Genomic DNA, 27,967 nt, shown 5'->3' with positions numbered 1-27,967 from the left:
TCGTGCTGCCCTCAGCGCCCACACAGCGAGTCGGCCCACACATGGCTTCTCCTCACATGGCTTCTCCTCACATGGCTTCTCATCACATGGCTTCACAATGGATCCTGAGACAGATCCAACCATTAGATCTCTAATCGCATCTCTCTTCCTCGTCTGAAGACGCGTTGGAATGGACGTCTCACCGCAGTCTTCAAGTGAAGCCTCCAAAGGATTTGATGGATCCATGAAATGCGTCACAGCTTCAGAACTTTAAGAGCTTGCAACAGCTAGTGTGTAAATTAGTTGTTTGGGACGAAGAATCAAGGCCTGAGAAACTCCAACAGACAATCTTGTGAGAATAGTAAATTCAAACTTTGCTATATATATATATTTTAGATATATTACTATAGATATTTACTTTTTTCGTGGCAAATCTCAGGGAAAAGTTTGTTTTTCTTGGTTTTATAAACCTCAGTTTAACTTTTCTAATCTTTCTAACACTCACCCAGTGAGAGAGTCAGGAACACAAATCACCAGTTTAACTGGTTTAAATACCGAAACCACTTAATTCGAAAGTATTGTTGGGCATAGATTACAAACTATTCAAATACCTATTTGGTTATTAAATGTTCTAAGACATTACCGGGCATGGTTTAACTTTTGACCTGTAAATCATGTGGCTGCAGTGGACAGAAATATGATAAAAATACTTATTATTAATGTTTTTTCAGTTTTTTCATCTTAAACATCGATATTCTCTTCCGCATACTTTGATGATCTGTGGATTTGTTTGTAATCTTCATTCCTATCGGCCTCTGATCTGAATTACACCTTCTGATGAAGCTCTGTTGTCAGGTTCAATGCATCCTGTTGTTAAATTAAGTGACAGCTGAAGTTAGGAAGGATTTAAATTGGAGAAATAAAACTAAGATGATCTTTTCCTTGCAGCTCTGACCCCTTGGACACTGTGTTCACCGTGTCCTCCCCAGTCTCAGGGAGGTTACACAGGCCGGCTGCCATTTGGCTGAACTCTGAACAAAACCCATGTAAGACACGTACTGGTTCAGTGTTTGTCCTCATGGGATTTCTTGCACTTACCTGAAATGTTTGGTAATATGTTACTATGCACGAGTATGTGGAATGTGGGGATGGTTTTGGCTCCAGTAATTTGCTGACGGCTCCCTGTGCACACAGTTCTGCTGATAGACAACAAATTACACAGATGCTAGCTGCCTCGCTGAGGGATATCAACTGGATTCTAGCTGACACCTGTGAGGTCAGCAGTTCACCTGTGGCCGGTGAGGAACCTGTGCGATTGGCACTGGTGCCTGTGGTTGTGACTTACAGCACACGATGTCTTCCACTGAATAAGACTTGATATACCAGAAAACACTGGGTTTTTATGCCCTAAGAGAATCTGTTATATCATTATGATTGTATATATGAATTATCTTTTTGATATTTCCAAATGGAGCTGTCATAATTTTCAAATTTAAAGCATACTAAAAAATGGCAAGACTTATTTTCCGAAGCAGGAACCAGTTTCTGTTTGGCCTTTTTGTTTTAAACATAACTTTGATGAATTACTGTTCCAGCTGTTACACCTGTACTTTATGAAGGGAGGGAAATATCACACCTCGAATTTTGGAATCTAATGGTTTTCTTCACATTATACATTTGTTGAAATAAATGTGTCTTCAAAAGTTAATCAATCTTCTTATCTATCAGTGAATCTAATCTATTGTTTTTATCTGTGATGACAAATTACTGTGCATCAACAGAAGACCAAAATCTAAACCGGCTCTAATCCCGACTCCCATCAGGTCTGGTCTGGTCCAGACAGGTTCAGCATCTTGGCAGCTTCGCTCAGCTTCACTCCAGCAGTGTGTATATTTATTCCACATCTGTGCCGGGGCCGGGGCGGCAGGTTCTGAAGGTACCCACTCCACCGGCCCTTCACACAGCTCCCTCCGAGCCTATATTGGTCTCTCACGTCAAGCTGAATCTCTAATCCTGGATAATAAGATTTCCTTACCCTTCAAATCTTGTCAAATCCCACTGCAGTCCCGGCCTCCCCAACCAACATGGACATGCTACAATGGAAGGAGACTTACCATAAATCCGAAGTTCCTGGCATGAGCCTCTTCTTTCCGCTGAAATATGGTCCGAAGTCTTGGGTCTTGAGTCTGTGGGCGTAGTCTATATAGCCAGACACTTCCTGTCCAAGAGTATTATGATCCCTGATGAAAATGACCGACTGCAAAAGAGAGAGAAGAGAAAGAAAACCCTCTGTGTAAATAATCATGGCCATCAAATCTCTCCTGAGTCAAAGCCAGGAAGGACAATGTCACTTGTTAAAAGTCGGACAGATAGAGGGGATCTGTTTCAAATCCTCCCACTTTGAAAAACAAAGGCTCGTGTTGTACTTTGGCTCGGACCGCGCATCAGACTCCGGGCCAGCTCGTGGCGTCCTGCGATGGCCCGGGCTCACCGAGGTGTTCCGTCTGCAGAGTATCCTGCTCAGATGAGTGCGTGGGTCTCCAGCCGAGTCCTCGGGCTTACAGCAGCTAGAGTCTGAGTTCCGTTCCAACACACCTACGGCCGGTCGGGGCGAGAGCGGAGCTTGGAATCACATGAGAGTCCTGAGTTTAACCGTAAGACTGAGAAGTTCTGAGGATGGTTTAGAACTTCCTGAAGAAAATCAAAAATGGATTTAGATAAACCTGTTATCTTTGCTATTATGCTCTAATATGCTAAAGAGAAGGGTTTAGTCCACCATCATAAGGTCAAGGCCCATTTGAGCCATTTCGGTGAAGCACATAAAACCAAATGAGTGTTTGTTATGATTGAATAAATGAATCAGTGAGTGACAAATGCAGTCCATAATTAAACATCTTACAAAAGAAGGTAAAAATCCTCATTGTCAGAATGTGCAATGCTTCACCCCCCCCCTCACTCTCCTGCTGTGATTATGAAACTTCACGCGCTCTGCTTGAATCCACAATTATGGAAAATCACACCTAAGCCCCCCCCCCCCCACCCCCCACCCCCCCACTGACCCTCCTCCACCTGAGAGGAAGTGAGTGGACCTGTGAAATCCTCTCCCCTGATGCCAACACAAATCTACATTGACTGTGAAACCAGGGCTGCTGCAACCCGGGTAGAAAAGGGTGTCAATTGGCTTAGGGGCCCCCCAGAGCAGAGAGGGGGGGGGGGGGCCCCACCTTAAATTATATGATCAACTGTGTGGAGATGACGGCAGCGACACCATGGACAGAAACCCCCTAACGAGGCCCCAGGACACTAACCCTCTGCCAAGAGCTTTGTAATTTTAGAGGTTTGGTAGAAGACTGGAAGGTCTGTCGTGTGTAGCGTGTTTCTTGGGGGATTCAGTTCAGTTTGATGTACAGGGCCCCTGGAAGTGCTCCTGTGTCCAGCATCAAGTCCATCGGAGGCTGTGGATACCTGCTCAGTTTGAAATATGCAATATCTCCAGATCAGGATCTAGATCTTGAAAAACAACCCTGGATATGAGCCTTATAGATCAAACACAGATTTCTGATAAGATTACAATGAGTAAGAACAAAGAGAGGTTTGAACTCTCCAAAGCAAACACAACAAAAAAACATCTCCACCGATCGGAGAGCAGGTGTTTGAAGTCAGCACCAGACACAACCTGGGAGAAGAAGGATGACGAATGCTTTTGTCACCTGACGCAGACAAAGGCAAATGAAAGGCAAGTTGTCCGAATGCCCCCCCCCCCTCCCGGGTGACAGCTCAACATGAAATGATCTTTTCAAGTCTATTTGATGGTGGAGATAACGCACGGGGACAATGGATGTGAGGAACTCCAAACGGAGAACACACTCAGGTGTGAAGAGGATGTTTTGTCTGCTTCCAACAAAATAAAAATCCTCTTTTCTTTATTCCGTCCCAGCTTCAGAGAATCGTCTTCTGTCCGTCCTGAGTCTGAATGTGTCCCACTTGTCTACAGTCACACGGGGAGACGATCCAAGTGGAAGACCTCAGGTCGCGATATCACATTTGTATAACTGTCAGGACACGGGCCATCTGTGGATCACTTTACTACAAACGCATGAGATAACTAGCGCTCCAGAGCCCAGAAGAAAAGAGGAGTCCTTTCTCTGGGTCCCTCAAACGTTTAAAACAGATGCTATCGGGTTCACAGCTGGCTGGAGGCCTGGGCCAGATATCCTATCTACTGGCTCCTGTCCTCCTGCAGCCAGCCTTGAAAAGACATTATCAGGTGGACGCTCTGAAGAGAGGCCGGTTACATTTGGTGAGTGGTGATAGAAATATCTGTTAGATTAGTTGTTGGCAGATGAATCAATAGGGTCGGTTTGTCCAATGAGACGGAGCCGGTGTCACATGGTAAGATGTAAAGATCGGAGGTCCTACGAGTTTGTCTGATTTTATATGTGTGTTTGATTTGTCCTACGTCTGCCAGTTGAAGTGTATCAAGATAAAATGATGGCTTCAGTGGCTTTATACAGAAATACAAGATCCTGTAAACTTCTGGTTCCACATTTTTTAAATATTAGAATTAGACTTTCAGCAATGAGACGCTAAATCACAAAATGAATCAAACATCTGCCTTTAAAAACCAGGTTAATATTGTAATATAATAAGCAGAGAGATGTTGTCCAACTTTATTTTTGTTGCTATGTTCATGATGATGCTGAAGATCTGGGAGAATAACCAGGCAGATTAACATTTGTGACAGTTTAGTTAGTTAGATTATCGCCTTTACAGAAGTTTAAAGTTGAATCAAGTGTAGAAACTTGTGTGAGTGTTTGTGTAATAATTTTACTTTGTGGATTACTTCTCATCTGATTGTCTTATGGCCCAAGTTTCTGGCCTCGTATCACTCATATACTGTAGAGGTGGATGAATGGATTTTGATAGATTATGATATTAGTAACACAAATGTCTGTCTTTGGCTGATTCAGTTTATTAAATAATTGAAGACTGATGTTGAGCAGATCTAGATTTTTCTTGATCAGTGACTCACAACGTTGTAAAGATATTAAAAGCAGAGCTACATTAGAATAAAGGCTCCATGTCACGATTATTAAATTGTTTTACTCAGCCTGGTTCAAAGTTATGAGAAATAAAAAGCGTTTTCTTTTTTTAACTTTTTGTCAGGAAATAACTTTCAGATGCCTTGAGCCCTTTTTCTTCAAATGCATCTGCTCCTATAAATACATCCATGTATGTCTCAGTGAAAAACACATGTTTAAAATACAGAAAACGCAAAGTGATGAAAACTGCTGGAAGGAAAACAAAGAAGCAACTTCAGTTTTACTAACTGGCCTTTGACAGGTATGCCAAAGTTCATCCCTCTCACTGGGAACTGGAGCAGCAGAACCATCCCAGTCCGACTGGGTTATTTGCTGCAAACAAGCAACAGCCTCAGTGTTGGAGGGAGCGTGGTGGGGGGGGCTGGGGGGGGGAAGACCTCCACCTCACACCATGGAAAACAAAGTGGAAGCCTTACGTCACCTGCCAGCAATTACCCCGAACAGGTGCTGTGACCTCACAGGGCAGCGAGCAAGAGGCCCCGCTTTATGGCAAACATCAGGCTGGTGAGTGCCTGAGAAGCTGAGGGCCGCCCGGGTCCCAGGTGGAGGTTCTGCCCCTTTGAGATACGTCACATTCACTTTCTCAAACTCGCTCTCTTCTTTGTGTGTTTTTTATAACGTACGTCAGTGGGAATCTCAGATGGCTGCGAGCAGAACACCGGTGACCTCAAGGTGAAGGTTACACAAAGCCCACAGAGAACAGTAGACCGGGGGTTTCTTTTTAAATCCAGGATCTGTGCAGTTCATAAACATAAAATTACTGAAGTCTGTGAAAACTGCAGCAATGAGTCAAACCTCACAGACGTGATTCACCTCACAAACCTTTCACAGGCCCACGGCTGAGAGAGAGGGATTTACAGATTCAAGTCAAACAGGAGCTGACAGCAGGCTGACACGTACTGTGCCCCCCCCCCCCCCCAACCCCTTTGTGGTTTGACAATGTCCTACAGGTGAGGACACAATGGCCAGACCACCTGACATCCGGTGGCATGAGGAGTGTGTGTCTGAATGTGTGTGTAGTGTGTGACTGGAGGTGTTTGTGTGTGTGTGTGTGTGTGTGTAGGACTCAGAGATATGAATGGTTGCAACCATCATATTGTTCATTTCTGTGCACACGGTTAATTTGTAGTTCATTGAAACTGAAACTCCAATTCCCTTGATGTCTGCAGTAACACGGGCGTATTGACACAGGTGTCTTGAGCTTAATCTAGTGCTTATGTATTGTATCATGTATTGTTATGAAGTAAAAAGGATTTACCAAGTTTGAGGAAAATACAGAAGTTAATTAATTACTTTCTTATACCTGAAAAGCCCTGTCGTAGAAAATAGATAAACTCTGAGAATATTTACATCTTTTTTTTCAGATGGGTTCTGCTTAAAACTTATTCACAGTTCTTTTAAAGCAAAACCAATTTTTTGGGGGGTGATTTTACGCAATAAATCGTGGATCTGACAGACCCAAAAAGTATTAATTCATCAGTTTACATCATTAATAAACAGAGAAAGGTTGCAAATATAAATTTGATTTAAGCAGCATGTTCCCCCTTGTTCACTTAAACATGTGTGATCTTGTAAAAATCGGTAAAAAATAGCCGATCTCACAATATTAAAGGAAGTGAAAACAAATTCCTGGATCCGGTCTTATGGGTGATAAATAAATCCAATAACCTCTCTCTCACCCACTAAGAGACACACACACACACACACACACACACACACACACACACAGTGACACAATCTATCTTCCAGCCCCTGTGACCCCCCCCCCCATCTCCCAGTCCACCTCTGCCCACACCAAACAAGCCTCTACCCGGACCCTTCCCCCCCCTCAGGCCCTGGGAACAATCCTGCAGTGTCAGGGAGCCGTGCAGGTGTCTTGCGGTGTCAGCTGCCGAACTGTTTATTATTGGTGGGCTGTGCTTCAGGAGGAATCCCGGGCCATCACTAACAACTGTGTAAATTTGTTGGGGCAAGGAAAACACGGCCTGTACGGCAGGAATGTTTTCAGGTGGGAGCCCCTCTTTCTGGCAGGATTTACCCCGGTCCCCCTTTCTGGACATTCCTCTAGAGGCGTGTGTGTGTGTGTGTGTGTGTGTGTGTGTGTGTGTGTGTGTGTGTGTGTGTGTGTGTGTGTGGTGGGGAGGGGTTCATGAGTAAGATGAGGAGGAGGAGGAGGGGTCGCTGCTTATTTGACTTGAAAGTGACTTCCCAGAGGCGTCTTGTGCAACAGATGCGACGGTAGGAGCCATGTGTGCTGAGGTGTGTTGTGTCCTGAATCAAACATCCTGCAGGTTATGAGATCCAGACCCGGAGCTCCGTCACTCACTGAGGAGCGTGTAGCCAACGGACCAGGTAATGGAAGCCTCTAACCGACGCCCACACTCTGAATGTGAGGGCCACACTGAGAACTCAGCCTGTTTCTTTAGAAAGACACATTTCAACAACAGGACGTGAACCTCACTTCAAATAAACTACATGAAGATTAGTTACCACAAAGAGTATTTAAAAAAGACGACTTTAACATGAAACACAACAAGATAAAGGGGAAAGAACAGAGGACTCCATATGTTTAGATGTTTATAATGTATGTTAAAGCGGTGCTGAAACCCCCAATAGAACATGTTAGTTTTGATGTTACTCTTTTAATGAGGCTTTGCCATTTACAAGAGAAGAACTCAAATATAAAACACATGCTGCTTTCTGAAAGAAACTGTAGCTTCAAACGTCCTGGATACTTGGTTTAACTCATTTTAAACACATTCAGGATTTTAAACTTTATTGTCATGTCAATAAATCTAATTGGGATTTGTTTTAATTAGCTCATCCAAAGATAGACGATATAAAACAAATGCACTCAAAGTAGTTTATCGAGTCGGAAATCATAATTCGAGCCCTGCCTGGTGTTCATTTTAAAGTAACTTGTTTTTCTGTGGTCATATGCTGGTTGTTTAAAATCCCTCAATTGAATTAATGTGCAGATGAGATAGATCCAAAATCTTTGCTAAAAGAAAAGAGTCACTCTTCTCTGCCACTTTGAAATTCAGACTAATAATTAGAGATTAAATGCGATTGAAACAATTAGATTTTTGATTGTTCAACTGTAAAATATCAAGTCTTAACTACATGTCTTGGTTGTGAGGGTTTGATAAAGACGTCTTAGGAATCTTTGATATTTAATCGACCAATAAATCAGTATTGGAATCTAGTTACTCGCCAATATCGGTATTTGCATCTGCCCCCAACGATCCACATCAGTCAGCGTCTCACCATCATGTTCACTGAGGCGTTGTGTGTTGTGTCTTTGACTAATTTAGATCAATAAGAGTTTTTCTAAATGCTTGTGCTTGCATCTTTGAATTCCAGCAGCTGAAATGAGTTTCCTCCACAGGGCGGCTGCGTGAGCTCGGCCTCTGAGACTCGATATCGAGTCAGTTGAGGCGGTTCGGGCAGCGTCTGATCATGAAGCCTCCTCGGCTCCTTCCACTGGTTCTTCCAGCTGGCAGGAGACCCCGGGGTAGACCCCAGAACGTCCTGGAGGGATTAGATATCTCCTCTGGGTGAGGGACCCGTCGGGGTCCCCCTGCACGAGGTGGAAAAGGCCACCGGGGAGAAGGACGTCTGGATCAGTTTGCTCCACGATCCCGGATAAGTTGTTAAAATCGGGATGGATGCAAATTGGTTATGACATATTGGCCACTATGGATTTCCTTGTATAAAAATACAGTCAGAAAGTGGCAGAGTCAATGCTTCCTACTGGACAAACACCCCGTGCTACTTCACCCACTGGTCCCTGCACAAATAATGTTAACGTGTCCCACACAGATAAAGACTTGTACTGAACAGCGGCTGCAGGTCCTGTCGGAGCAACGAGCTACAGACAGCACACGCTAACAGGCCTATTGTGCAGGCCGGCTCTTTGTGTAGTGTGTTGGAGTGTGTTGGAGTGTGTTGGAGTGTGTTGGAGTGTGTTGGAGTGTGTTGGAGTGTGTTGGAGTGTGTCCTCCCGATACAGGCGCAGGGCTGCGAGCTGTTTGTTCAGGGCTGTGAGTCACTGTAATCTGTGTGAGCAGCCTCTAACGTACCCTCTCATCAGAACCCTCCACATGGGCTGCTGATGGACTGCCCTCGCTCGTCCCAGACCTCCCTGCACTCTCTCTCTCTCTCTCTCTCTCTCTCTCTCTCTCTCTCTCTGCTGGCAAACGCTGCAGCTTTTCCATCCACAAGAAGAAAATAAAAGAAATCAAGTTTAATTTTAAATCTGGTCTATATCTACGAAAATAAATAAAGAGCAGAGCTTTGATTGTATCCGTCCTGGAAAGACTTGAACCTTCTTTCACCGCCGTGACTTCAAATCCTTGGAGTTGTTTACAATGCAAACACTCTATTTTAAACCTTGTCATTTGTGTCACTGTCTGGGATTCCACTGCTCTGTCGTGAGACACCTCCAAGCCATGTAGAAGAAGAATGTTCTAAATCTCCACAGCTTCTTGTAGTGATTGTCCTCACAGGCCAGATTGTGTCTGAATGCAATGAGGATGGAAATAATCAAAAGACATTTCTTTTCCTTTCGTTTATAATTACAGGGTGTGTCAGCAGACAGATGTCTTGGCACCGGCTGCAAAAATGCACAAGTGAACTGTTCAAAAGGACTTCATGCTCCACGCTGTGGTTTTACGTTATATCTGTATTCTCTTAAAGCCCGACGCACAAAGGCCGGCCAGGCCACACAACAAGGTGCAGACAAAACCCTGTTTATCCTCTGCAGCGAAGCGGATTTGCTTTTCGTCAAATGCTGTTTTGTCAGTTTATTCCTTTCTTAAATATTTGGACTTGTTCTATTGAAGTTTGATAATGATCTACGACATTAAATTACCTTACTGTCGAATTTCCATTTCCTTTATTTTGTCTTTTCTCACTCGAACCCCTGGGTTGTAACTGTGTGTATGATTGTGTGCAGGATGTTGCAGATCAAATAAAGGGCGGGTTTGTGTTACAACTTTGTTGTTCATTTGTTTGTCGTTTAATATCCTTGAAGACGACAAGTATTTCCTTAAATTCTGAAAATTCCGGGAAATTGTAATGCATGCCAAGGCGGCCTGGATGAGGATGAGGTAATAACTCAACGTATACAGCACGTTCACAAGTTGATTCATGACAAATACAGTTGCTAGAATACGCAGATGTTTTGGGCGTTGTTTAGACGTCCGTTAAGCAAAAAGGCAGATTTGTGCATTTGTTTACCGCGTGCGCTCCATCTGCATCCATAAACAGACGGCATGGGTGTTTGCGCAAGAGACGAAATAAATAAATCCAGGGGCAGGTGTCCCCCTATTGGGCTTTCAAAACACCCAATGGTGCGCGGCTACGCCCAGTGAGGTTAGCCATGAGGGCAGAACAACCGTGGCCAGACTCCAAAGGGGAAGCGGCTCGGTCAATCAGCGAGGGAAGGCAAGGGAGCTAGCTCAACCCTCGGCTGCATCGGCCTCAGTCTTTTTTGGAGAACCCGCCAGTAAAGCCCTCCCCACAAAATAAGTGGCTTGAACCCACACACTTCAAATTACAGGGCACTTGGAATCAGAAAATGCTATCCTGCTTTTCGCAATTGGTGTTTTAGAAAATCTATTAAAACCTCCTTAGTTTGGCCCACGGTGCAGCTTTGCTGTTTTCCTGCGACTGCATCCGTTCACGTTGGCTGCACGGATTGTGCTTAGTTATGAAAAAATCATATTGTCCTTAAAAAACAATGCATTTCACCAATTTACTGCAGACATGGCTGCATGAAAACCTTGTAGTGAGACAGAAGAAGCAGCAGAACGGTTTTCTGACCGTCCAAGTCCTGCTTGTCCCTGGAGGACGTATTGGATGTGCCAATAAAACTGTAGAGCTCAGTGGGAGAGAGCAAGAGAGTCACTCTTACTGGTTGTGTTGAAGCAACTTCCCTCTGCAGCGTGAAAAAATATATAAACACGACCTGGGCCGGTTTCCTAATACCCAAATTTCATGCAGCGTTCTCCTAGTATGAGCAGGGAGGAGCTTTTACAAGATTTGCGTCTGACAAAACAAGAAGGCATTTCCTCTCGACCTGCTTGTTACTACTGCATTTCACACTGTCCTCAGGTCACTTCTCCTTTAACAGATAAAAAGACAAAGCGATCAGAGAACAAACGGGATCTCTAGTGTGCAGCCTATTTGGAGAGTTAAAGATTTTAAAATCTGCGGCAGGTGGCAGGAGTTGTTCCTGGTCTGCACAACCACAGCTGATGAAGACCTCCCGCATGTGGAGAGTGAGCTGTCAGTGTGACAGGTGGCATCCCTTACATCGCCCGGTGCAGAGCCCTGTAACACAAACCGGGTAAAGTTTCTGCTCCCTGCAGGAGAGGAAAAAAAAAAAATCTTGCCCCTACAGTGAATTAGTCGCATGCCTGAATTCAGGGAGGAATTACGGGTTGTTGAGAATAGCAGGCGGGTCTGGCACATGTGGTCAAAACACAAATCAGTCAAACGCCATCTCAGCTACGGATTTCAGACACCAAAGTGACCAAGCAAGGCATATCTGTTCCCTCCCCACCACTCCTACGATCATTTTCCACATTCCACTGGCTTTTAAATTACCAGTTGGAGGAAGAATACAAGTTTAGCCTAAAATATATGAGAAAGCAGAGCAACGCAGTCGCTTGTCCACTGGTGAGTTTGCGAAAGCTTCCCCGAAGACATGGAAACCAGGATTATGGTGTCATTAACTCTGCAGCCTCTTTAATCCTTTCTGTTGCATTTCCTGTCCTGTTGAGGGACCAAGTCTCTAAGTCTGGGGACTAAACCTGGTCGGGCTGCAACTGTGGTCTTTCACATATGAGGGAGATTGTCACGTTCACCACAAACAGGACAATGTCTGGAACATCCATGCAGGGGTGGAGCCTGAATAGAGGCAGGACATGGTGTTTGAATTCTGCTGCAGAGTGCATGTGGTTTAGTTTAGATCACATCAACACCTGTATTGGTCCTTATTGCAGAAAGCTCCTGAATCTGGTTATGTGACGCGTTCATCTGCGTCTTCTTAATGCAAGACTCCTCTTATTCACTCCTAAAGTTTTGCATTTGTCGAGTCAACATGCCAACTCGCTTTTCCTGCATTATTTTACGGATATTTTATCAGGGCGCTAGAAGGTAAAGTTCTGGAAAATGTCTGGAGCGACTGAGTGCGCTCTTATATCCAGCCCCTGTGGACATTTTGAGGAAAGTGTCTTGGACTCCATTGAATGTGTGAAAGCATCTCATGTCACATTAGTTCTGGAGCAGACTCTCACCAGCAAATTGCATCCAAACTCGTAGCTTCCTCCAAACCTACTCTGCTACCTCGGGGTAATTCTGTAAGTGCAAATACTGATACAACTTCTGTTTATCTAAATAATTACAGCAGAAGCCAAAGAATCATGAAGCTAGAGGGAGGACGGCAATTAGCTTTATGCTCTGTGGTAAACTGGATTTGAGGTCTTTAGGGACATCAACAAAAACCTTAGTGTAGGTTGTTTTTTTATTTATCATCCTGAACTGCAGCACCATGTTAAACAGTTACGTGTCGGACTAGACAGAGTTTCAGAGAGTCAACACAAGTTCCTTCAGGTTGGTCCTCTGTGACGTTCATCTGTTTTGAAGAGCACACGTCCCTCATCAGCTGTTTGTGGATCATTCTCAGTGTAGCTGCGTGGTGAGAATGATGAGAAATACTCAGGAACTCGTTCTATTCACCTTTCAAAGTCCAGAGGTCAAAACAGACCTCAACTCTGAAAGCTAACAACCAGATCTATGCTTGTGCAGGTGCGTGGAGCCCGTTGCAGCTCGTGCGATCTGTAAAACAAGCACTCGTCCACATCTGAGTCCGGGGAAATTTCTTCGCGAACGTCTGACATAAAAGTCTTGAGGTTTTTTCTCGTCTTTGCTTTTCGGCGGGGGAGCTGCTCGGAGTCTAAGCTGATGTGTTTTCTCTCGGAGGGAACAAAGGCCAGAGCGTCAGGTAACCGAGGCTGTGTTCAGGGTTTCATTCCTCATACAGCTGTGGGATAACGGAGTGGGGGGGGGGGGGCAGATCATCTGTGACAACTGATTAAACAGTGTGGAGGAGCCGGGTTGTTTTGACTGAAAGGGATACGCTACAAAGTTAATACAATACAGTTAAGACTGTCAATCATCTCTTTACTGGGCTGTCGGGAAGAATAACGCTCAACTCGGCTCCAGGTCGTTCCTGCAACTGGACAAAATCTAAAAGAGCAGTGGAGGGTTTTGGAATTTTAGAACTTTCACCAATTTTCCAGAGAATAACTCATGGACCTTGATGAAAGGAAATCAGGGAGATTTAGAGGATTGATAATTATGAATGTGTAATTTGGTGCAGCTTGAATGTAAGGAACTGTTGGGCCTCGGTGGAGGATACACTCTACTGGGTGTCTTTCAGATTTATTTAAACATAACCAAATTCATATTTATATACACACATAGTGACTGTGTCTGTAAATACGTCTGGAGCTGTGTCACCATCCTTCTCAATGTATTTAAAATCTTTGCCGCTGTGATTAGCTTAACACCTTCACATCACAAAGCACCGAGGGACCTTAGAGTCTCTCTACAGCAAACTCCAGTGTATCTGAGCACGAACACACAACACAACACAAGTCAGTGCATCTGCTGCACAGACTCGACACAGCACAGAGATGACGAGGAGCTACCGATGCTGAACGGCTCGTTGCAAACATCCTGGGATTCATTCGACTGGAAAAGAGAAACGCACTCGACCTGGTGGGTCCAGATTCTGGTCATTGTCACCTTGGAGACAAATCATCATAACGTGGTTCACACTGTCATCCGGAGTTACCCAGAGTGCAGCTCTGCAGAAATCACCCTCAGTTCTAAAGTGGGCACGAACAAGCGCTGCCACAAACAACTTTATTTTTGAGTGCACTCCCTTCCTGTTATGAGAGGCGGATGTTTTAACAGATTTTTTTTTTAGAGTGGAGGCGAGTACATGCTTCACTGGTCAGCTGCAGCTTCACAGAGTCACTACTTTGAGAAGCGATGCTGGATTCAGTGACCACAGGACGAGGATCCAGATGTAGTAAACACATACCGACCGCTCACGCCGACACTTGTTAGAATTTAAAGAGTCACCGGCACCTTCCAGAGGGACGACGGGGATCTGAGGAGTTTTAACAGGATTCTGGTATTTGGAGAAAGTCTAGTTTGAGTAGAACAGAGTGAACAAGCTCACAAGGTTTAATCTGACTGTGAAACTGTTGGTTGAAGGAATTGTCAGTGACTGATGGAACTTATTATCAGTCCTCTTATTAATCTTATAACAACAGCAGTACCTTTAATTTCATTATTAAATGCTACTGTTTTTTACTGGTTTATCCAGGAGCCAGGATTGTGAGATAGGATGTTTCTTTCTCAGAGAATAATTCATGGATCCTGATGAACAAACTGGTGAAGAACCAAATGAAAATCCGGATCTAGTGTCGGAGTTGCTGGACCTTGGCGGAGGTTTGAGCTCTACTTAGTCCACTTCTAGTTTCACATTTTCACTTTTGAATTTGTTAAGTTTTCTTATTTGTATTATTTTTGTTGTGTCTGTTTCTTGGTAGATTTCTCTGAATGTTGGTGCAGATGCAGATTTGTAGGTATTTGTGTCTTTATCTATATTTTATGACAATTCAATCATTTACGTTATCAGTCCACTTCTTTTGCTCCTTTATATTTTCTCTATGAGAGCTACAGTAAATCATGAGTGAGTGTGTCCGGCCCTAGAGGAGCTGAAATAGTCAAGACGGTGAAAACTCACTTTGCTGAATGGAACAGCTCGTGCAGTGTGCAACGGGTTAAGAGTTTAATTGCGTTTGAGCTCTAAGTGTTACACCTGTTCAACATCCCTCTGCTGCTCTCGCACTCTGTAACTCAAGTCCGGTGCAGCTTCAAAGATCAGAAGCACTGATGTAAAACCAACATGCACGTGTCTCTGATCTGTTGCACTGGAACCTCGCCAGGTTTGTCAGTTTGTCTGATCCCGTCAGTGCAGGAGGTAAAGTCCACTTAGAGTCAGAAACCTCTAACGTCAGTGGGATGGGGTAAGAAACCCAAAGAAAGGCCTGTTTACATGAGAGCCAGTCAGCATCTGCACTCACGTATGAAAACCACAGCAGCTCTGATGTGCCCTGAAGCCGACACAGGTGCAGATCTTCACTGGAGCTCAGGTGGAAACCAGAAAGCTGCAGAGAACAAAACAACAAAGATGCTGAGAGGAGCTTGTCCTCTGAGTTACCTCTGTGAAAACACACTCGACAGAAAACCCCTGAGACGTCATTATTTTCCTTCCTTCTTTGTCTTGGACAAAGTTTGCTTGTGCTTTTTTGTCAGATGAAGTGAGACTCAGGGGTTTGGTGTCTTCATTTCCCACGTTTCTTACTGACTACACGTCTGTGGTGGGATATGACTGTGGTGGAGATGTGCTCTTGTAAAAGGACGGTGTCCACGGCCGGCTCGCAGCAGCAGTTTGTAGAAACATCGGGAAACTAATAAGACACTGATCTGGCTATTTGTGAAACTTATTAGCTACCAGACCAAAAAATATGTTAATTTTGCTGTAAAAAACAAGGTATCCCAGTTTAAATGTTCCTAAATATCATAGCATTAGCAAACGACCGAGTAGTAATGGCGTTTTGAACATTTTAAGTAATATAAACATGATTTGTAGAAAAAAAAACTGTGGGAAACGATTAAAAAGAAATGACTACGTGTACATAGCTTCACGATCGACATAGTTCACTGTTTGTTTCTGCAGGACTTTGTGCCCTTTTGTCCGAATGCTGCTGATTCAGGAGGTCGAAAGGCCACATAACTCAAAACCAAGACAACCGCATAAAGCTGTGAAAATCACCGAATCCCAAAGTCATTTCCTCCACATCTTGCATCCTCTGATACAGGAAGCCACACGGCAAATGCTCGGAAAAGGTTCGTCCTGATGCTTTTCACCACACAATCCAAACAGCGCTCAGACGGGAGGGGCAGCCTGTGTCCGTGCGTCGAGGTGATTTTGTGTAACGACAGAAGTTCAACGTTCACACCTTTTTCACTCTGTAAACTGGCCTGTTGTGCGTGTGTGTGCGTGTTTGTGTGTGTGTGTGTGTGTCTGTGTGTGTGTGTGTGTGTGTGTGTGTGAGACTTCCAGGAAAGACTTCAGAAAGATTCAATCTTTGTATACAAGTTACTCCAAGTATTTATTTTAACTACACGTTCTGTGGGTATTTTGAATTAATGCCCAACATCTCTGCAATGAGGTTGAATCACCTGAAATGAACATATACACAATTCAAAATCACTCTGGATCATAGGCTGTATATAAAGATAGAAACTCTATACAAACAAATATAACTTAACAAAGATGGAGAATATTAAAGCACCACAAGAACAAGCGTCCCCTGGTGGCTGGCGATGGTATCCACCATGAAATCCACCTCATCCATGTTAGTGGATTGGACATGGACCAACATAGAAAGTCAAATTATAAATCATTTGAGGTAATTCTTGTCACACTGATTTTTCAGGATAAGATTCGATTTAATAAGTTGTTTTATGAGTGTGAAATCTATCTTTAACATTTGCAAAATAAAAAATGGACTAGATTTAAACAGGAAACAAGCTCCAGAGTGAAATAATCTAATCATCTCCACACATAGTGAATGAACTGTGCTACACTCACTTAATGCTTCATAACCGACAGAGCGTTTATATCAATAAACCAAAAACTAAATTGCAAAGTCGAGAAAAAAATAAATCTTCTAAATATTTACAGAACATTCAAGCCACTGACACCAGAATTAGAAGCAATCAGTAGCCGTGCGTGCAACGGGCTGATAAGATGGATCTGCTGAACGATTGTGAATCCAGTTCAGATGAAGTTAATGACTCAGCCTCCTTCCGTGGACTCCACCCACTCGTTGTTCCCACTCTTCATGTTTTTCGGCCCAAACTGTCAATCCTCTGACAGAGCACAGACTTCAAAGCCTCTGGGTGGGGCCGGTTTCCTCCTCGAGCGCTCGGTCTGATCTCAGCAACTCGGCCGAAACACAATTTGCAGACATGAAACAATCACCTTCCTGTTTTGGGGGCAGGAATGCCACGCGTTATTACAAATCGTCATCTGAGACTTTTCAGCTTTCTTACGTGTCCACGGATCTCCGATGTTAACGTTCGCGGTGAGTGTGTCACAGCCGGCTTCTCTTTGAGGGCTCGGAGTGAACAAGCACTTTTCTAATTGTCAGCTCTCGCTCTCCCCGTGCACGTTAATCTGACCCGTGCAGCCGTGGATTAGCTCCAAACAGAGGGGAAGTCCCTGCCTGTCGATCTTATACAAACCACACACACACACAGACTCACACGACTGCATGTGCCTGTGCATGTGCGTGCGAGCGTATACAGTGTGCGTGTGCGAGAACAAACCCACACACGTTCACGAACACACACTGGTAATATTGATTCCAGTCCACGGGGCTAACGAGAGCCAGCTCCTCTAACCGCTCGCTGCATGTGACACGATGGATCGGGTCTGTTAACATTTAGGAATATAACTGAGTCAAGCCAGGAATCAACCAGTGTGCTAAAGGCGGCAGGGTGGCCTCGCGGTTACAGCAACCACCTCGTAACTAAAAGGTCACAGGCCTGATCCCGGCAATGGCCCATGTGTCCATCAAACCTAAACCGAAGCCAAAGGCCTTTCATTCACTGTAACAGGCGAACGGCAAATGTGCAAACGATTTAGCTTCAGGACTGCGTGCGCCGTGGCATCGAGAATTCAGATGAAGATTTAAAATTCATCGGGTCAGCGTTTCTGTTCCTCACTTCATATGAAAGTGATTGTGCGAGTGACGCTGCTCGTCCTCAGATCCGTCTCTTTCACAGGTCTGCAGCACATTATGGGATGGATTCTGCATCTGTTGGGTTTTATGTATATATTTAATGATTAAAGTTAAAGCTATACTGACTGTTTTTATATTCTTCTTGGATCACATGGCTTTTATGTGAAATCGGGGGGCCCACACACCCAGTATCAAGCTTTTTGTTTTGATAATCTGATCCGTTCTATAGACATTAAATGAACTCTTCCTTCAACTGCACAATCTGTAATAATTATATAAACGTGGGGACATTTCTTTCTCCTGCCTCCTCTGGACTGAAAACTCCCCTGACGAGGGAGACATGTTTTTATTTCCCTCACAAAGTTGAATTTATGGCTTTTTATAAATATCCAGCATTGAGGTGAATTAAGGAAACAAGTGGAATCTACTGCGTCGGAGTCATTTGGCCCTGAGCTCTGATTTAAGATGATTACACAGGTGCATTTAAACATGAAAATGCACTGAGGGAAGTTGATTGAGAGCAAATCGTAGGACTGTGCTCTCTGCCCCTCTTTACTGCAGATCGCTGTGATTTCTGTCTGTTTTGAAAGAGGCCTTTTCACCACGACGCTCATTAATACAAAAACTGGCCTCGACCAACTTCAAATAGAAACTCTGTCTTCTGAGCTTTCGCAGCTGTACAAAGAACCACGGGCCCACGAGCTGAAGCTGACACACACACATAATCGCTCTAATAGCTGCGCTCACGGCGTATGGATGAGTTGTTCCCACCGTGATTATTGTTTACCCTGCTTAACATAACTTATAGAGCAGGTGCAGCGTTATCAGAGCCGTGTATTTGTGGACACATTCCCGGGGCAGACAAAGGGCGCAGGTGTAAGGCTTTGAAAAGGGAAAGTGTACACAGCACAATCAGTTCTTAAAACAGACAAACGAGTGCCGATGCTCGGGCCGGGCACAGCTTAAGGAAAATGTTTGCGCTCAATTCAATTACTTTTGTTCCCGGAGTCGGTTATTGAAAGTGTTTGTTAAAGGCAGATTCCTGCAGAGCATTAATAGCTGTGCACAGATCCCAGCCTGTGACACCGGATCACGCTTCTTATGGCTCGCTCGTTTGAAAACTTCAGATTTTTTACCCTATAATTAGCTCATATCCTTTTTAAACAAACTATTAGAAGAAGCAGAATGAGGTGAAAACGTGGGCAAACCTGCTTCAGCCATGAATATGATCCTTTATTACCGGTTTCTGCCAGAGGGGCTGTGCAGGGAGTTCAATCTCCCAATTATATCTACATCCAAGTTCCCCTTTTAAAGAAGTGTGGTGAGATTTCATTGGTGGCCAAATGTGGATAATAATTTAGGTGGTGAAACGCTAACAAATGAAAGACCTGCACAAGATTGATTCTCCGTTTGGTAATTAAAGGTTAAACAGACGGAAATAAACACCGAAACGGAAGGTTATGATTAGGCCTTTGAAGATATACAAATCTGCATGTGGTAATATAAGAGATATGCCTGTAGAGCAGTGGAGCACTTCAAAGTCCAGACCTCCACACAATGTGAGTGACTGAGCTGCATACATGTGCTGTAATTGTTTAAGGATGTTGGGATCATACAAGCGACCGGCTCCACAGATGCAGAGGATTCAAAATGAAGAGCAACCGACTCGATTGTGGCCAGAGCAGCTTCCACACTAAGTGGTAAAACATGTTGCTTTTGACTGACTTCCACACAATTACCCACATTAGCCTTTTCTGACCAAATGGATATTTTAAATATTATTTATGTGATGTTGGTTTCCTGATGTGTCATCTCTCTGGTCAGGATACGGTTAGATTTAGACACGAGAAGCGCTTGATCTGGGATCAGGGAAGTTAATGGTTCGAGTTACCAAAGATTCTTGGTGAAGGCTTCTGGTCTTGGTTATGGTTGAAAGAAGAATGTCTTGGTTAAGGCCGGGGGGAGTAACCCGTCATGGTTAAAAGAAACACTGGAAGGAGATGGTTCTAGATGTGAATCGTGGTTTTCCATGACAAAGTCACATTCTGTTGACTCGTCGGTGATCCGAAGCTCCGCCCTGAGGTTTCGTGGTTCCACAGCGATGTCACGCAACTTTCGCCTTTGCTTCCGATGGACGACGCCAATACTGCACATGGCCACTGGAGGGCGTGGCTCGTTGAGGGTAAACAGAAGTTCTTCTTGGCATCTGAACAAGCAGCTAATGCTATCATTGAGTATTTCTCATACAGGAAATCATGCATTTCACAATTTGCTATGTTATAAATCCACCGAGGCCCAACAAGTCCCTTTAAATCAATTACGCCTCATAGCTTAGCCGACAAAACAATATATGCCTGATCTTTTTCCATCAAGATCCATAAATTATCCCCTTAGAAGCTTGTTAATAACTTCATTCAAAGTAGTAGTACAAAGGTAGTGCAGGTAAGTTAGTTTGAAAACCAAGTGAAAGTATAAAGACGTCCAGTTTTCATTGTTTCTTATCTGCAAACTTCTGCATGAAGGGTTCAGGAGAAAGTTGTGCTGGACGGTTACAGGAGGACAAAGTGTGGGACCGTGTCCACTGTCCCCTGTCAACGGATGATTCTTCAAACCACGGCCACAGTGTTTTTCTAACCTTAACAAAGCTGTTGTAGTCGCCTAAACTTAATCACACCTGAACCACAGAGGTGGCAGATCAGAAATGAGTCATTTGTGGAAGAGACGTGTTCTTTTTGGAAGTCGTAGATAAACAAAACTTGTGACTGAGTGTGAGGAACTTTGGATTTTTCACTTTCTACAAACAGGTAAAAAGCTCTGAGGCACTTTTTGTCTGTTTTCACAGGATGAATTCATGCAAATCATTAAATCATCAAATCAAAACTCTGCAAATGCATAAATACAAAGCGACCAGTGCTAAATAAGGAATGTACCACTGCTTGTGAAATATCCCACGGGCATCTTGTCCCTTTAAAATAGTGATGTTAAGCCCACTGAGTCAAATCAATAAGCCAACAAGGCAAACATGTGTCCTGGTCATGAAGCCACAATACCCCAAAGCCCTGGTTTCAGCTAATCTGAAGGTATGCTGAGTGTCCTTATGTGGGGAACAATAAGGGTGAGTGGTGGGAAGAGGAGGAAATCTTACACATACCAAGCAGGCCGCGCAAAATTAACTGAGGTGTGCTTTTAAGAGTGGGAGGGATCCAAAATAAATCTTGAAAGACCTGACTATCATGCTGCCTGTCTGCCTCTTATCCAGGTTTAGCCACACACACAACCGGAGGTTAATTCTTTTGACCTGAGACAAACTCTTTCCACATTATTAGGCATTTCTGCCGCTGACAGAAGCTTTCAAGGCCTTTTCGTTACAGACCAAACACGTCGGAGAAAGTACCAAGAATGCCAACTATCTGAACGAGGCCGCAGCCTCCTGGTCGCTGGTGGAGATGAGTGAACCGCTCACCGGCCTGCGAGTCACAACTAAAAGCAACTACTCTGATTCTTTTAGCCAGTGAGATATTAACCAGTATCCAACCACAGGATCAGGCAGCAATCATAACAGAAAAACATTTAGATCTGTTTGTTTTTTACTCTTTTTACAGTATTGTTGAACAATGGATATCAGACATTGGACGGACGACCAGATAAACCCAAACCTTTGTATGGTTTCATTTGTTCCTCACCTTGCTAAATGGCCCCTGACCCAAAGTCCACAGCTCCACATGAGGTTAACTAAGACAAAAATTAGTTCTCCGTCCGTGGGTAATACTGATAAAACAAACCAGGATTTTTTGCCAATTTAAGACCAAAAAGAACCTAAATTGATAACATCATGCTTCACTGTGACCCCCTGGTCCGTGGACATGGTTTAAATCCTCTTCCATCGTGGACTCCAGTGGGACTGAGGCGGATCTCTTCAGTCACACTGGAGTCCAGCAGGGCAGCCGAGGTTAAGCACCTTGCTCAAGGCCACCCTGGTACTAATTAAAAGGAGCCCTTGAGCAGTGGCTGTGGACTCCCCCCCCCCCCCCACACACACACACAGATCTTCTCCAGCCCTCTGCAGGGCTTCAATCTGTTGGTGTTTCAGTCACAAGCCCTCACCTACAGGCCACTGCTGCAGTTCTTCCTCAGCACCTTCTTTCTTTTTTTAAAAGCAAAGGTCTCTTTATTTATCTGGAGAAGTCCTTATTACTCGTGTTTACCCCGAGCGAAGGTTAAAACATTACATGGCTGGATGAACTCACTCTTAACACCGGCTCAAGTTCCAGCTCAGACATTTCCTCAACGTTGTCATGATCTGGGAGCTTGAACCAATCAGTGTTTAGGAACTTGTTTATCCTTTCAACAGCAAACACTGAGGTGGAAGCTGTAAATCTAAACAGGCGATGCACAGCGGAAGCATCAGGAGCAGAAAATGTCTCAATTTAAATGGATCCATTATTCCACTTACTTTGATCACCGAGTTTCTAAAAGGTTATTCATACTTTTAGCCAATTATGTCCAAAAAAAAGTTTCACCCAAATCCACATATTTCCTGGAGGTTGGAGCTCGTCCAGCTTCTACAGCTTGTGTGTATTTCACCTGAGTGAAGAGCAGGAGAGGACAGACTTACACCAAACAGCTGGGTGACCAGATAGAGCCTGAACTTGTTTTAGCTCATCACAGATTAATTGTATTGACAATTTCAATTTAGTTTGTTTTGTTTTGGTTGTAAATCTTCAAAAGTAGCCCGATTGTTTGTATTCTGGTTAACTGTGGGCAGCAGAACTTGCTGTAAACATAACACTGACTCATAAAGATGTTAAGGCAAGTCATAAACTTTATATAAAGATGTAAGATGCATCTCCATGAGAAGATGACGTCTCAGCCTGTTTTTACAGCGAGAAATAGTTCATTAAAACCAACAACTCCTAAAAAATGTAGTACCTATAAACCTAAATATGTAACATTGAGAGTTAGCTGTCATGTCAACCATCTTTATAGTTAGTCTATATCTTTAAATAAATGTTCTATGTACTTTACAAAAACATAAAGAAACAATTACAAATGAAAGTTCTAGATCTGAGACACAACAGTGATGAATAAATAAATAAAGTGTGGTTGATCTGTAATAAAGGGATCAAGTGCCACAGAGCTCTCTACCAACCAGCTCTCACCTGGGGACCCGACAAGACGGCAGAACTGTGGCGACCACATCACCGTGACACAAAGCAGAGCACCCCCCACTCCTTGTACTTTAAAAGTTACCTTACAAACCATTATCGTAAATTTCTCTCTCTCTCTTTTTGCGAGCTCCCTCTTTAGTATCAGTTTATGATGCGTCAGTCGGCCCGGAGGGGGGACGGAAAACGAGGTGGGCCCGACCGGCTGCATGTGGCCTAAGTGGCAGCTCCACGTGTCACTGGAAAGAAAACATGCCCCCCCCACGGCCGGCTTGTGTCTTTCAAAGGTTACCGTCTTTCTTTAATGCCGACATCACAGGCCGGCCTGCCCCCCCCCCGAGCATGTCGCAAACAGGAAGTCTCTGCTAATCCTGGTCTTCCCTAATGACGCAGAGGAATTCTCAATATTTCCCATTGTCCTCCTGGCTGCACTTCCTCCTGGTGGTCGACCGCACTGTTTGGCTCTAGATCTGAACCGGGGACGATAAGATGCTCCTAAAGAAATGTTGTTGAGGGCGATGACTCAGTTTATGAAGCTGCCGCTGGGATAAAGTCATCAAACCTGGAGTTATTTTGTGTCCATGACTAAAACTGGTAACTACACTTCACTACAGAGGAGTTTAAAATCCAAAGCATGGCAGCATCGTGTGGCCTTTTCCACAGCAATAAAGTTTATATATATAAACTCAGTCTGCAGTTTATTGCCAGTCCAGCAACATATTCCCCCTGCCCCGAAGGATTCAGTGTTTAGTTTTAGTCACAGATGTGTTGACTCAACTGTGTGATCAGATTTGGAGAATGTAGTCCGTGGCACTGTTTAAAAACCAGTGTGGTACGTTGACAGGTGATGTCAACCCCATTCAAACCATTAAGGTTTGGCTCAGCAGCATAAAAATCCCCTCTGTGATGCAAAAGAATAAAAAACCGCGTTCTCCAAAAAAATGATCCTACCCCCCTTTTATCACGCGTCCAACAAAATACTGAACTTTATAACTTACACGAAGACAGAATTAGTTAAAGGACCGAAACTAACTGAAAACCGATGCAATGTAAATCGAGTAACGCCCCGATGACAGCGAGCCGGAGATTCAAATCGTGATCAGGAAAGAAACCAGCACGAAATGATGGACTCAAAGTGGGAACAATGGTTTTACAAGGTACTACAGAGATTGACCAGCTGGAATAAAAACCCCGGGGTGAACCAATCAGGCATCTTCCCCCCTCCCCAACCACGAAAGGCTCTTGTACTTTCGTTAAGTACTAGTTCCAGTTCCTGCAAAGGTTCCTAGATCCTGGACAAAGCTCTAGAAAGTTTTAGACTGCAGTAGATTTAGCTAGGCTTGATAATAACATGACAAATGTGGCCTTTGCTGCTTAAAGTCATCGGTTCTAGTGTTTAATTATAAGTCCAGAACACGGGAGCTATTGTTTTTATGACACTGGATGCTCAGAACCTAACTCTGAGCTTTCGGGCAGCTGGTGTTTTGAATCAATCTGTCAGATTATTGATGTAAATCTAAGTGCGTGGTAACTCGAGTCCCGTCTCTGTCCTCTGATGCACAGATCAAACCCGAGCCCGTCGTGGGTATAGAGCCCGGTCCGGCTCGGCTCCTATCAGCTTTATTCCAAAGCGCCCAGGCGTGACATCTGCCAAGAGGCCGGCTGCAGGGGTTTGGCCTCATCACCAGGAACACGTCCAAGTCAAATATTGTTGCCCTCGCACATTGTGGGGCGGCACCCTGTCCTGCTCCTCTTTAACCAGGAAGTGATGTTTATGACAGTGCTCGGAAAATGAATGGCACCGTTTCCATACGGAGAGGGGGAGGGGGAGGGGGGGGGGGGCGTGGGAGGTACTACATACCACACACACTCATGCACTTTGGATATGAAGGGAGGGGGGGGGGTAAGCTGGGGTCAGGGTTCTTGGTTATTTTCCCTTCTCCACATCACAACTTGACCGGCGTGTTATCGGCAGCAGAGAACATGTCGGACACGGCGCTCCGAGGAGAAGTCGGATCAAAGTGAGTGACGTGAGCCGGCTTCAGAGGAACCAGATAAATGTACAGAGCCCAGTCTCTATCAAAGGCTGGCCTGTTTTAAGATCCTGATTAAAGCTCGCACAACTCCCCCCCCACCCCCCATCCCAGTGGAAATAGGTGTTCAAACATGATTCTGTTTTGGTTGGCCCGCAGCTCTGCTGAGAAGCCCCCCCCCCCCGGGCCCTGCCATGAGACTCCTGCAATCGCCGGCTGTCACACCGCAGCACCAGGAATTCACTGTGTTTTCACTGTGTTTCTCAAACCATGAAATGTACTTTTCAGCTCAGCCCTGCGAGAGGAGAAGAATAATAGAGACGGCCATGTTGTTTGATCTCCGCTCTCTGTGGATATGAAATAAGTAAAAAAAAAAAAAGAAGAGAAGAGAAGGAGGGCTTGTGGTGTAAGACAACACTAACATTGTCCGGAGCAATAAGAGCAGCGCTGCACGTCTGGTAGTGGAAACATGTTTGTCCTCTTCACCTTCTCCCTGGCCTCTGCCGGCCCAGAGGAGATTCTCTCCCTGCGAAGGAAAGACCAGAGGATTTTGTTTTCTTACGTCGTCACCGGGGATGAGATAAACGAGGGGGGGGGGGGGGATATCCATATTACAACCAGGTCACCGCTGTGATATCAGCTGGGCCAGATGGCGGCTGGAAATACACGGCCGGTGAATAAAAGTTGAGCTGGCAGCTCGGTCGGGGCGCAGAGCGAACACGACCGAGAGGAAAGTAAAAGCTGAAGGTTTCTCTGCTGCACCGGCCACTTTGCAGGTGACCAGAGCAAATAGATAGAGCAGCAGGGGATTTTTGGCTAGTGACTGTGGTGACTGTGGGTTTGTGTGTGTTTGTGATTTGTAGTGCAAAGACAAATATGTTAAGCTCCTGTAATAAACATATTTATTTATTAAAAACTAGCGGTTTCTGTGCCGGACTTAAAACTGTTTTGGTGTGACAGTTTCCTTTTCTCATTTCTTCATTCTAAATAATCTAATGACAACAACTTCCTCCTCTATTAATTTCAACCAAACCAAAGTGACTGCAACAGGAACATAAAGCACTTCCTGTTTGAAGAGATCTTTGTGACGGACTGTTTAGATCAACATGTAAACGAATCTGGACGTGTGTTATTGTAGTGGTTCCCAAACTAGGGGTCGGGACCCCCTTCCCCCCCCCCCCCCCCCCCCCCCGGGAGGTCATGAGACACCATGGAGGGGGGGGGGGGGGGGTCGTGTGAGGATTTCCTGACATCGAATACAATTTCTAAAACATGTACAAATAGACGATTTTAGCCGTAATTGTAACAAAAGATTAGAACAAATTGTCAAATAGAAAACACACACATCATGAGCCCTCTGATTTTCTGTGTCCTCACATGAGCCCACATGATTATGACCGATTAGAAACAGCATCACTTGCAGGAGGTCAATTTACAGCACGGCAGGAAAGATTAGGACACGTGCACATACATGTTTGTGCTTGAATAAATATCCTCTGTACGTATCAACCACCTCCATGAGGATCACAAGTCTCCGGAGCTGTTATCTTAGGGGTTTGGGGGGGCTGAAAAGTTAGGGAACCTTTGTGTTATTGGCACAGTTTACCAAAAGGATGGTGGTGCCAAGTGGAGAGGAATCATAAGGCTGTGTTCCCTGAGTTCTGTGAGTTCTGCACAGGCCTGAAACCAAGAGTTCGAACCCAGGCAGTGACCTCTGGGGCTCATGCAGCATGTTGTCATCAACTCGTCTCTTCACCTCCTCCCTCTGAGCGCTTCATACACCTGCTCTCAACAAATGACACCAGGACGTAAACAGAGAGGATTCGATGTGACGGTTGGATTGACAGAGTTCACAGAATGAAAAGGACACGTTGTACAATTTGGTAGCATGTTGTTACTCAGTGACTAAAACCAGAGGACACGTTTGACATCACATGTCAAACAATAAATAACTCCTTAAACTGCGGGACATCTAATAATGATTCAACAAAACCCTGAGACAACATGAAGTGATATTTTTGAGCCTGAAGCAGAGACATCACCAACAAGTCCTTAGCGCTCACTATCTCTCGTGAGATTAATAGGTGACCTATTTATTGCCTCTCGGACAAATATGGGCGTGCACGGTTCACGCTTGTTTGCCTTCCAACAAGGCTCATTAAAGCAGATACCTTTATCAGTTTCAACACCTCTATGTGACACATTGCAGCCTTAAGTGTCAGATAGCATGAGATATAGGGTCCGATTGGTTTTACATCAGTGCTACTAATTACTGTGAGTTCTTGTTTTACGACGTTTCCCTGGGTAAGGCCCTTTGTGATGAACGTGAGCTAATTTTCATCTTCTTTACATAAATTATATAAAACTAAGTGAGTTTCACTAACCTGATACACAGTTCTCTAGCTTTTAACCTTCTAATAAAACATTTTCTTTCCAATAAGTGCGGTGCTTAGAAAACATGCATGAATAAGCCAATTTAATTAAAACAGACCACAAACTATGCTTAGTTAAATAGCAGGTAGCTCAGATTTAGAAAATATGTAAAATCCCTGGTATTTGTGAAAAGACTCAAACCATCTGCATGTCTCTCTGGCAGGAACCTCATACATGTGTTAATATGCATTACAATGACATGAAAATATGCAGGGAATTTGGCCTGCTCCGATTTAAGAAGCTTGAAAGTTAAACCATGAGCTCAGTTCTTTGGCATTTCTGTGGGACAGAGACAGAGACACTCTGACATTGACCTGATGAGAAACTGTCCATCAACAGCAGCTGGTCTCTCAGGA

The 27,967-nt window shown here is 44.3% G+C and overlaps 1 protein-coding gene across 1 annotated transcript in view; it reads right to left on the bottom strand.

Moving 5' to 3' along the window:
* The window catches only part of cfap299 (cilia and flagella associated protein 299), a 68,158-nt gene that overhangs the window by 12,121 nt on the left and 28,070 nt on the right, over positions 1-27,967 (bottom strand). The window contains exon 4 of the mRNA XM_053421151.1: positions 2,094-2,236. Coding sequence (XP_053277126.1) covers positions 2,094-2,236 — 143 coding nt within the window. The remainder of the gene's footprint in view (positions 1-2,093; positions 2,237-27,967) is intronic.

The sequence above is a fragment of the Pleuronectes platessa genome, chromosome 4 (assembly GCF_947347685.1).
Source record: "Pleuronectes platessa chromosome 4, fPlePla1.1, whole genome shotgun sequence".
Classification (NCBI taxonomy): Eukaryota; Metazoa; Chordata; class Actinopteri; order Pleuronectiformes; family Pleuronectidae; genus Pleuronectes; species Pleuronectes platessa.
This window is presented reverse-complemented; position numbering and strand designations above follow the sequence as displayed.